This window comes from Bubalus kerabau, chromosome 7, assembly GCF_029407905.1.
Source record: "Bubalus kerabau isolate K-KA32 ecotype Philippines breed swamp buffalo chromosome 7, PCC_UOA_SB_1v2, whole genome shotgun sequence".
In the NCBI taxonomy this organism is placed as follows: Eukaryota; Metazoa; Chordata; class Mammalia; order Artiodactyla; family Bovidae; genus Bubalus; species Bubalus kerabau.
In genome coordinates, this window is record NC_073630.1 from 22052550 (window position 1) to 22065127 (window position 12578).

The window sequence follows — 12578 nt, forward strand, 5'->3', positions numbered from 1 at the left end:
TCCCTTAGTCCTTTTGCTCCTCTTGCATGGAAATGATCCATGTGTCCATTTTAGAGTCCTAGAACCCACTAGAGCCCCTCCAGATGATGTGCTAGGTATCACTGACTAGCCTGACTTAGTTCAGTTCTGCTCATGTGACTATTTGCCCTACGACAAAAAACCTATGGAGATAGCAGCATGGAATAAAGAAAAGGACACAGGGCAAGGAATCAGATATGCTAAGTTGTTACTTCTGGTCTCCACTAGCCCTACTGACGGAAACAATCTTTCTTGATAATTCACTTTCAGTTACCTCATTAGATCACTAATTATAAAAGGATATACTTCAGGAACAGCCAGATGAAAGATGCACAGGGCAAGGCATGGGGAAAGGACGTGATGCTTCCATGTCCTCTCCTGTGAACAAATGTTCACATGTTCACCAGCTTGGAAATTTTTCCATTTAGATATTTAATTTCTCAGAGAAGTGTTTTCTAGTCTAGTGTACAAATATTGCATTTCTATTGTTAAATTTACTCTTAAATATTTTATTATTTCTGAGGCTACTATGAATGGAATTATTTCCTGTGGTATAGAATATAATATGAATGGTATAGAATATTCTTTATTAGTTCTAGTAGATTTATTGTGAAATCTTCAGGTTTTCTATATAGATAATGATGTAGTTTGCTGAGAAAAACACTTTTATTTCTTCCTTTCCAATCTGGATGAATGTTTCTATCTCTATCTACCTATTTATAATCTTAATAAAGAACCTCCAGTTATAATTTTGAATAGTACTGGTGAGAGTAGACATCTTTGTTGTGTTTCAGATTTTAAGAGGAAAGTATTTAGTCTTTCATTATTAAGTAAAACATTTACTGTATATTTTTCATAGATATCCTTGATCAGTTTGAGGAAGTTTTACTTATTTCTAGCTAATTGAGAGTTTTAATTGAGTGGGAATCTTATTTTGTCAAATGCTTTTTCTGCATTTGTTGATTCTACTAAGATGGTATATTACATTACTTGATTTTCATATCTTAAACCAACTTTGCATTCCTAAGTGAATCCTATTTGTTCATGTTTTTATCACTTTTCATATGTTACTGATTTTTTCTAATATTGTATTAAGGATATTTGTGTCTGTGTTCATGAAGGATATTGGTCTATAGTTTTATTTGCATTTTCTTTTCATTCTTTTCTATCTTTGGTGTTATGGTAATACTGGCCTCAGATAATTATTTGTGCCAAGTTTCCTCTATGTCACAAAAGAGTTTGAGAAAAATTAGTATTACTTCTGAGAATATTTTTATAGAATTCAGAATTTTTGCCATTCTGCTTAGAACTTTCTTTATTTAAATGTTTAATGCAGAATCTTAAATTGTTTTAGGTCTTTTCAGTCTTCCTAACTTCTTGAGTCAGTTTTAACAATTTGTTCCTTTCTAATTTTTTTTCCTATTTCATCAAAGTTGTCTAATGCTTTGGCCAATCTTACCTTTTTCTGTTAGATGATATCATAGATTATCACCCAGGCTTGACCTGATCCTCCTTGGCATCCACTTATTTGCAGCTATGGAGGGATAGAGTGTCACCATACAAAGCAAAGTTGCCAAATTGTTGTCCTATTTGTAGAGATTAGGAGAGAACACAGGCTTTCCTGGTGGCTCAGTGGTAAGGAACCCACCTGCCAGTGCAACAGATGTGGGTTTGACTCCTAGGTCAGGATTATTCTCTGAAGAAGGAAATGGCAAACCACTCCAGTGTTCTTGCCTGGGAAATCCCATGGAGAGAGGAACCTGATTGGCCACAGTCCATGGGGTCACAAAAGAGCTGGACACAACTTAGCAACTAAACAACAGCAATAACAACAAAGGAAGAATATAAGTGAGACATGGTTCTTTTGTAAGTGTGGGCTGGAAAACTTTCTGAGTTTAGTTCTATCCAATATACTAGTTTAACATTTCAGTGAAAAAGTTGACTTAAAACTCAACATTCAGAAAACTAAGATCATGGCATCCAATCCCATCACTTCATGGCAAGTAGATGGGGAAACAAGTGGAAACAGTGGCTGACTTTATTTTTTTAGGCTCCAAAATCATTGCAGATGGTGATTGCAGCCATTAAATTAAGAGACACTTACTCCTTGGAAGGAAAGTTATGACCAACCTAGATAGCATATTAAAAAACAGAGACATTACTTTGTCCACAAAGGTCTGTCTAGTCAAGGCTATGGTTTTTCCAGTAGTCATGTATGGATGTGAGAGTTGGACTATAAAGAAAGCTGAGCACCAAAGAATTGATGCTTTTGAACTGTGGTGCTGGAGAAGATGCTTGAGAGTCCCTTGGACTGCAAGGAGATCCAACCAGTCCATCCTAAAGCAGATCAGTCCTGGGTGTTCATTGGAAGGACTGATGTTGAAGGTGAAACTCCAATACTTTGGCCACCTGATGTGAAGAGCTGACTCATTGGAAAAGACCCTGATGCTGGGAAAGATTGAGGGCAGGAGGAGAAGGTGACGACAGAGGATGAGATGGTTGGATGGCATCACTGACTCAATGGACATGGGTTTGGGTGGACTCCAGGAGTTGATGATGGACAGGGAGGCCTGGCGTGCTGCAGTTCGTGGAGTTGCAAGGAGTAGGACATGACTGAGCAACTGAACTGAACATTTCAGCACGGATTCTTGTACTTACTCTTGGAGTCAGAGCTTTGTGATGTGGAAACAGCACTTGAAAGTGATTGATTCATCACTGTTGCTTCTGTAGTACTCAACTTGGTCTCCATGATGCTTTCGGTGCTAGCTCCTAATTATGAAAAAAGAATGAGTAGTCATCAGGGGTGTAATCAATCACTAGACTGTATCATTAATATTAATATAAACATCCAGTTACAACTTGAAGGTTAGCTACTTAAAGTCTTCTGATCAAGGTATAGAAATTCAGTGTTTTGATATCTACCTTTTGGTGAGTCAGTTAATTACATTTTTTAAAGTGAAGGGAGATTAGACTCTCCTATTTGTCTGATATAGGTTATTTAATTTGATCACATAGTAATTTTATGAATTAAGTAGTAAATATGATCATAATTTTATGTATGACTCAGAAAAGTTATAGAATTTTCCCACGGTCACAAAACGTGAGCAAGCCAAATTTTTCCTGATGTGAAACTAGTTCTCAGCTACCCTAGAAAGGGGTTGGTAAGGCAGTAGTAGCAGTTGAAAATGGTACCATGGCTCTCATGCTGTCTAGGAGAGAATTTTCAGGTACGTGGGGTAGCTTGGAGGAAAGAGATGACAGTAAGTGAATAGAATAAACTTTTTAATTATATTTAGTTCATTTTGGGGAGTGGGGGAAGGAAATTTAACAACAAAGAAACAAATAAAAATAAGCTGAGTTTTCAAAAATAGCATTGGGATATTTTAAATCATCTATATTTGCACGAATATTATAAAACAAAATGACCGATGACCTCCAGGCTTTTCAAAGTACAGCACAGGACTAGTGTTACTGTTAGCTAGATATGGTGTTGGCTGGCAATGAGGGGAATGCAGTTTAATAGATTTTTATCACAAAGAGGTCTGGAAGCCTGAACTGTGGGTACCTTCCAGAAGCGCCAATCAGGTTTCATTCTGTGGCATTAAGCATCTACAGTGTACTGCAAATTCTTACTGCACATGAGAGATTCATGCTGGAGAAGCTGATAGTTTGTAGAAAGACCTCACAGATGGTGGGTAAATGTGTCTTCCAACGAAAAGTGAAAAAATTCGAACATAGGCTAAGGATTAATGCTGCATATGAGAAAGAATGAGTGAAAATGGGCACAAACTTCAGAAGAATCTTAAAGTATTAAATTAAGAGGGAAATATTTGAGGAAGTAAAGAAATGTCTTATTCTTACAGCAGGAAAGCAGAAATTGATCTTTGCAATAGCATGGAAGTGGAAAGGTACAGAAACTCAATACTTGAGGATGGAGGGACATGGGGATAAAGATTTTGCTTTTCACTAGAACTACAAGAGAAGATGCTTGAAAAACATCAGAACAGGAGTTCTTCAGAGAATTCTTCTCCTGAGCTAAAATTGGAAACCATGAAAAAGCTATCCTGATGGCCTAAAAAATTCTCTAATATGAAGCAGATTCAGTAGTCTTGGTGATGGGGGAAAAAAGAATATGTAGCTAAGAAAGATGAGAGGGGCTACCAGTTTATAAAAATACAAAGAGAAGAGCAGAAAATGGAATAGCTGTGCTACAATGCCAAAAATTTTACTTAAGAGAATTACCACTATATCTACTACTGTGGGCAAGAATCCCTTAGAAGAAATGCAATAGCCCTCATAGTCAACAAAAGAATCTGAAATTCAGTACTTGGGTGCAATCTCAAAAACAACAGGATGATCTCAGTTCATTTCCAAGGCAAACCATTCAACATCACAGTAATCAAAGTCTACTCATCAACCACTAATGCCAAAGAAGCTGAAATTGAATGGTTCTATGAAAACCTACAAGACTATCTAGAACTAACACCAGAAAAAGATGTCCCTTTCATCATAGGGGACTGGAATGCAAAAGTAGGAAGTCAAGAGATAACCTGGAATAACAGGCAAGTTTGGCCTTGGAGTACAAAATGAAGCAGAGCAAAGGCTAACAGAGTTTTGCCAAGAGAACACACTGGTCACAGCAAACATCCTCTTCCAACAACACAAGAGATGACTCTACACATGGACTTCACCAGAAGGTCAACATCGAAATCAGACTGATTATATTCTTTGCAGCCAAAGATGAAGAAGCTCTATACAGTCACCAAAAACAAGACCTAGAGCTGACGGTAGCTCAGATCATGAGCTCCTTATTGCAAAATTCAGACTTAAGATGAAGAAAGTAGGGAAAACCACTAGGCCATTCATGTTTGACCTAATCAAATCCCTTACAATTATACAATGAAAGTGACAAATAGATTCAAGGGATTAGATCTGGTAGACAGAGTGCCTGAAGAACTAAGGACAGAGGTTCATAACATTGTACAGGAGGTAGTGACCATAACTATCTCCAAGAAAAAGAAATGCAAGAAGGCAAAGTGGTTGTCTGAGAAGGCCTTATGAATAGCTGAGGAAAGAAGACAGTGAAAAGCAAAAGAGAAAGAGAAAGATATACCCAACTGAATGCAGATTTCCAGGGAAAAGCAAGGAGAGATAAGGCCTTCATAAATGAATAATACAAAGAAATAGAGGAAAATAATAGAATGGGAAAGACTAGAGAGCTCTTCAAGAAAATTGGAGATATCAAAGGAACAATCATGCATGGATGGACATGAGTAAGGAAAGAAATGGTATGGACCTAACAGAAGCAGAATAGATTAAGAACAGGTGGCAAGAACACAGAGGAACTATACAAAAAAGATCTTGATGTCCCAGATAACCATGATGGTGTGATCACTCAGCTAGAGCCAGACATCCTGGAGTCTGAAGTCAAATGGGTCTTAGAAAGCATCACTAAGAAGCTAGTGGAGGTGATGAAATTCTAGCTGAGCTATTTCAAATCCTAAAAGATGATGCTATTAAAGTGCTGCACTCAATATGTCAGCAAATTTGGGAAACTCAGCAGTGGCCATAGGACTAGAAAAGGTCAGTTTTCATTCCAATCCCAAAGTAGGGAAATTCCAAAGAATGTCTAAACTACTATACATTTGAACTCATTTCTCATGCTAGCAAATTCATGCTTAAGTAGGCTTCAGGAGTATGAGAACCAATAACTTCCAAATGTACAAATCTGGGTTTAGAAAAGGGAGAGGAATCAGAGAAGATCAAATTGCCAACATCTGCTGGATCATGGAGATGGAGAAAGCAAGGGAATTCCAGAAAAACAGCTACTTCTACTTCATTGACTATGAGAAAGCCTTTTGACTGTGTCTGTCACAACAAACTTGAACATTCTGAAAGAGATGGGAATACCAGACCACCTTACCTGTCTCCTGAGAAACCTGTATGAAGTCAAGAAGCAACAGTTAGAACCAGACATGGAACAACAGACTAGTTCCAAATTGGAAAAGGAATACATCAAGGTTGCATATTGTCACCCTGCTAATTTAACTTATATACAGAGTATGTCATTACAAATGCCAGGCTGGATGAATCACAAGCTGGAGTCAAGATTGCTGGGAGAAATATCAATAACCTCAGATATGCATATGATATAACTCTAATGACAGAAAGCAAGGAGAAACTAAAGGACCCCTTGATGAGAATGAAGGAGGAGAATGAAAAAAACTGGCTTAAAACTCAACTTTCAAAAAGGAAGAACACAGCCTCTGGTCCCACCACTTCATGGCAAATACAAGGGGGAAAAGTGGAAGCAGTGACAGATTTCATTTTCTTGGGTTCCAAAATCACTGCAGATGGTGACTGCAGCCATGGAATTTTAAAAACGCTTGCTTCTTGGAAGGATAACAAACTTAGACAGAGTATTAAAAAGCAGAGACATCACTTTGACGACAAAGATCCATATAGTGAAAGCTATGGTTTTCCCAGTAGTCATGTATGACTGTGAAAGTTGGACCATAAAGAAGACCAAGAGCCAAAAAATTGATGTTTTTGAATTGTGGTACTGGAGAAGATTCTTGAGAGTCCCTTGGACAGCACTATCAAACCAGTTAATCCCAAAGGAAATCAACCCTGAATATTCATTGGAGAACTGTTGCTGAAGCTTAAGCTCCAAACTTGGGCTACCTGATGCGAAGAGCCGTCTTATTGGAAAAGATCTTGATGTTGGGAAAGGTTTCAGGGAGGAAGAGAAGGGGATGATAAAAAATGAGATGGTTAGATGGCATTATTGACTCAATGGACATGAGTTTGAGCAAACTCAAGGAGATAGTGGAGGACAGAGGAGCCTGGCGTGCTGCATTCCATGGGGTTACAAAGAGTCAGAGATGACTTAGCAACTGAACAACAATAACAGCAATAGGTGGAACGCATGGAAGACAAAATATAAGAAATTTTTATACAATAATTAACTAAGGATAAAGAGAATCTAATATAACAGATACCTGAGAAAGTCTTATCAGTACTAGAGGGTAAGCGTAGAGAAGAGACTCCAACCAGAGTCTTATGTTAGACCACTGATTAGAACTAAGTAGAATAAGTGTGAGGAATATGGGCTGTTTTATAATCTGTGTTGGTATTATCAATGTGAGATTCATTTTGTATGTTTTGGGAGATTAAATCTGGGGGAGTAAACAATAAATGTGGACATTAATTATATTAGGAATTTAAGGTGCGTTTATAGCAGACTGACTTGAGAGAGAGGATTTATGGAGTTAACTTGTGCAGGGAAGGGGATTAAGCAGCTTTATTCCTTTGAAATTACATAATTTGACTTACAGTATCCAATGCACATAACAAAATCTTTTGTGTGGTCACATTGTCTTCAGAAATAGAATATGGGATCAGTGAATTTTTGACAGTTAACATTTACTGAAACATATGTTATAGAATACTAGTACTCTGGTATGTTTTGTTTATGTTAAAAAATACTTCCATAGTCAAACTACTAGGAGCTGCATAGATTTTTTAAAAAACATCAAATGAATGTCTTTGGATTACCAAGAATTTTTATAAATGTTATTGTACACTGTAAAACCCTAAGATGGTAGCATGTCTTCCAGTACCTAGAAGAGGAACTCAGATAATGAAACTAGACTCTGATGGGTCCCCAAAGATTCCAGAGAAGCACAGAATGGTGGCAAGGAAGTAATGTATAAAGCTTCCAGGGGAATACAAGAAGAGGAGAACGTCTATTTCTATGTAAATATTATATTTCCTTTTTCTTGTCTATATTATTTAGAGGCTGGACTAAGGTAGGCATTAAGGGTCTATTGGAATGGTGTGCTTAGCATGTCTCTTGCCAAACCGTCAAATACCACCTACAGTAACCCTAGAAAAGTAGGCTGAGCAGATGGCTGAGAGATCCCTGTTGCTTAGGGCTGGCCTAATGGGGTGTTTAGGTGTCTCCAGATCTCTCTATTCTCTAATCCAATTTCCCAAGGTAAGTGCTTATAGGAACTTGAGACTGATCCTAGGTCAGGAATAAACTTATATCTGTACTTACTTAGAGTGGCTTTTTGCATTGTATGCTTCCTTGGTGGCTCAGATGGTAAAGAATCCTCCTGTAAAGAGGGAGACCTGGATTGGATCCCTGGGTTGGGAAGATCCCCTGGAGGAGGGTGTGGCAACCCACTCCAGTATTCTTGCCTGGGGAATCCCATGGACAGAAGAGCCTGGTGGGCTACAGTCCATGGGGTCGCAAAGAGTCGGACACACCTGAGTGACTAAGCACACACAGCAACCACCCAAGTCAAGTGGGCTGAGATATCTGGTGACCTTGGAGCAATGTCGTAATTTTCTAATCTCTTCGTTCTTTCTTAGAGACTTCACTGATAAATGGATGTGACTTTCTATTTCCTTAAATTCTATTTTAACCATGTTTCTTAGAGCCATAGCAAATACTGATAGGAGTTTCTTATTTATTTTTTCATATCTGTTGATCTTATTTACTCATAAGGTGTTATATATGAAAAGCAGCAATCATATTTATGAGGACATTAAAAATTTCTCAACACTTGAGCTTCCCCTTTTGAAAACTCTAATTCATGATTACCAATGAGGTCATTCCCAGGTCAGGTGATGGGTGAAAAAGAGTTGCTTTGCTTTCCAGTTGTAGAACAGATTCATTTTTTATTTTACTATAAATAGAATTTAAGTAAACAAAATAATGACTACCTCAGTAAATTTTCACTGTACCACTAAAGCCTGAAGGGCTCTGTAGGGAAGCCTTGCAGGCTGTCTTTGATGGTAAGAGAGAGAAACAGCCAGCAGTACTCTGAGCTTTCCACCACTACATGGCTTCAAACTCAGCAGCTCAACTTCTATTTGTTTGATATATTCATGTTTTGGACTTTCTCAAAAGATTTTATGAGGAAATGTTTCTAATTACAAACAATTTTAGACAACTATTGCCTTAATAATGAGGGTCTTAAATTGCACTCATCTCACACGCTAGTAAAGTAATGCTCAAAATTCTCCAAGCCAGGCTTCAGCAATATGTGAACCGTGAACTTCCTGATGTTCAAGCTGGTTTTAGAAAAGGCAGAGGTACCAGAGATCAAATTGCCAACATCTGCTGGATCATGGAAAAAGCAAGAGAGTTCCAGAAAAACATATATTTCTGCTTTATTGACTATGCCAAAGCCTTGACTGTGTGGATCACAATAAACTGTGGACAATTCTGAAGAGATGGGAATACCAGACCACCTGATCTGCCTCTTGAGAAATTTGTATGCAGGTCAGGAAGCAACAGTTAGAACTGGACATGGAACAACAGACTGGTTCCAAATAGGAAAAGGAGTACGTCAAGGCTGTATGTTGTCACCCTGCTTATTTAACTTATATGCAGAGTACATCATGAGAAACGCTGGACTGGAAGAAACACAAGCTGGAATCAAGATTGCCGGGAGAAATATCAATCACCTCAGATATGCGGATGACACCACCCTTATGACAGAAAGTGAAGAGGAACTCAAAAGCCTCTTAATGAAAGTGAAAGTGGAGAGTGAAAAAGTTGGCTTAAAGCTCAACATTCAGAAAACGAAGATCATGGCATCCGGTCCCATCACTTCATGGGAAATAGATGGGGAAACAGTGGAAGCAGTGTCAGACTTTATTTTTGGGGGCTCCAAAATCACTGCAGATGGTGATTGCAGCCATGAAATTAAAAGACGCTCACTCCTTGGAAGGAAAGTTATGACCAACCTAGATAGCATATTCAAAAGCAGAGACATTATTTTGCCAACAAAGGTCCGTCTAGTCAAGGCTATGGTTTTTCCTGTGGTCATGTATGGATGTGAGAGTTGGACTGTGAAGAAGGCTGAGCACCAAAGAATTGATGCTTTTGAACTGTGGTGTTGGAGAAGACTCTTGAGAGTCCCTTGGACTGCAAGGAGATCCAACCAGTCCATTCTGAAGGAGATCAGCTCTGGGATTTCTTTGGAAGGACTGATGCTAAAGCTGAAACTCCAGTACTTTGGCCACCTCATGCGAAGAGTTGACTCATTGGAAAAGACTCTGATGCTGGGAGGGATTGGGGGCAGGAGGAGAAGGGGATGACAGAGCATGAGATGGCTGGATGGCATCACTGACTCGATGGATGTGAGTCTGGGTGAACTCCGGGAGTTGGTGATGGACAGGGAGGCCTGGCGTGCTGTGATTCATGGGGCTGCAAAGAGTCGGACACGACTGAGTAACTGAACTAAACTGAAAATCAGACCTTGTCTGTCCACACTAAAAGTAAGATGAACAAGATCAGAGTAGGCAGAAATAATAAGAGCTTTTGTTATTATGAAATTGATATGCTAATACTATTTCTACACAATGCCCAGGAATATCACCTTTTACTTGAACTTATTTACCCTTTTAGAAACACAATTCTAATAAATTTGTCACGTGTATTTATGTATGTATATACATGTTATCCACTTAAAGAAGCAACCTAAAATAAATAACCATTCATAGCAGGTTGGCAATCTCACCCAAAGGGAAAAGAATCCTATAAGCATAATCAGAACATGTACCAAAAACAGAAAAGAAAGGTAAAATCTTATAAAATTATGTGACTATTTTGTGTTGTAAGAAAAATATGCTATATAAGCAGTTAATACCTGAAAGGCTCATTATTTAATATCCAAGTGTAATAGTTGAGGTTAAAATAATAATACTTATTCATCAGATAATATTTGATTATGAATTAGTTCAATGGAGAAAAAAAATTGAAATTAAAAGACTAACTTTCAAATTGCAAATTGTTATTATGAATCTGAACTTTTGTGTTAAGTCATTTAACCTCTCTGAAACTCATTCTGTTTAAATAATAATTTTAAAATAATCTTTAAAAATGATAATACAACCTAAGGTGTGAACAAGATGATGGATTAGGAAGATCCTGAGCTCACCTCTGTCTACAGGTACAATGAAATTACAACTATTTACAAAGAAACTATCTCTGAATGATGAGTAGAAAAGATTTTCCACAACTAAAGATATTAAGTGGAAATAAGTAATTTACATTGTAAAGAACTCAAGGTAATGATAATTAAGATGGTCAATGAACTTGGGAGAAGAATGACAAGCTCAATGAACTTGGGAGTGAATCACAGTGAGAAGTTTAATAAAGAGCTGGAAAATATAGTGAAGAATCAAACAGAGCCGATACTTCTCTAAACAAGGTATATAAATGGTCCATGAGCATCTAAGATACTCAACATTATCAGTCCATAGGAAAGTGTGAATCAGGGCCACAGTGAGGTAGCATTTCACTCTCAATAGAATGGGTATGACAAAAAAGAGAGACAACAGTATTGGCTAGAAAATGAAGAACTGATACCCTTATTCATTCCTGGTAGGAATTAATATAATGCAGCTGCTCTGGAAAGCAGTTCCTCAGAGTTATACATAGTGTTACCATGTGACTCCACAATTACACATCAAGCTGTTCATTGTTGACCTGAAACAAACGGACTGCCAGATATTTCTCCAGCAAAGATGCATTTATTTGGGATCAGAAGAGAGCTACAATTCAGAGTCTGCGACCATGCTGAGCCACGTGCAAGTTACCACACACCAAGGAAACAACAGTTTTATAGAGGGGGAAAAGCAGTGGGAACGGCTATAGTAAACAAAAGTGTATGGCTTTTCATTGAGTCATTGCCAGGAAAGAAGAGGGTCATTCTTCCTATTGGGCTCTGCTGTTGACCCAGAAGAGGGCCCTCTTCTGGCCCATCAACTCTATTTAAAATATTCAAGTTTTGTTTATAAAATTTGGACAATACCCAAGAAATGAAAACACATGATCACACAAAAACACGTACATAAATGTTCTTAGCATCATTATTTACAATAGGTTAAAACGTAGAAACAACCCAAATGTCCATCAACTAATAAATAAAGAAAATGTGATCTGTTTACACAGTGACATTTAATTAGTCATAAAAAAGTATGAACTACAGATACATGTTATAGCATGGATGAACCTAAGAACATTATACTAAGTGAAAGAAGCCAGACACAAAAGATCATGTGTTATATGATTCCATTTATGTGAAATTTCTAGAATAGGTAAATCTGTAAAAGTAGAAAGTAGGGTAATGGTTGCCAGGGACTAAAGGAAGGGTGGAATGGGGAGTGATTGTGATAGATGTCGAGTTTTTTTTTAGGGGTGATGAAAATGTTCCAGGTGATTACACAAGCTTATAAATATACTAAAACTCACTGAATATTATGGTATGTGAATGATAAAAGAAAACTGGTGGCAAAACAAATGGCCATTACTCACCATCACCTTTAGTGTTGGGGGTTACTGGAGACGGTGTTAACAGATGAGGCATTTGTGCGGGTTCCTTGCTGGAAGTTCCTAATTTGATAAGATAGATGACATTATTATTAGTTACAATTTCATCTCGCTGGTCAAGGAATAAATAAAAATAAGTCTAATTTGAAGGTGAAAATCTTTCTATAGATACTGGGTAAAATTTGTATAGTTCTTCTGTGTATTCTTG

General features: G+C 37.7%; 1 protein-coding gene across 3 annotated transcripts in view; it reads right to left on the reverse strand.

The window, feature by feature from the left end:
• The window catches only part of EMCN (endomucin), a 128360-nt gene that overhangs the window by 63380 nt on the left and 52402 nt on the right, over positions 1-12578 (reverse strand). For all 3 annotated transcript variants that reach the window (XM_055587809.1, XM_055587808.1, XM_055587810.1), the window contains 2 exons: positions 12356-12433; positions 2677-2787 (listed from right to left, as the gene is read on the reverse strand). In XM_055587809.1, the coding sequence (XP_055443784.1) occupies positions 2677-2787; positions 12356-12433 (189 nt within the window). The remainder of the gene's footprint in view (positions 1-2676; positions 2788-12355; positions 12434-12578) is intronic.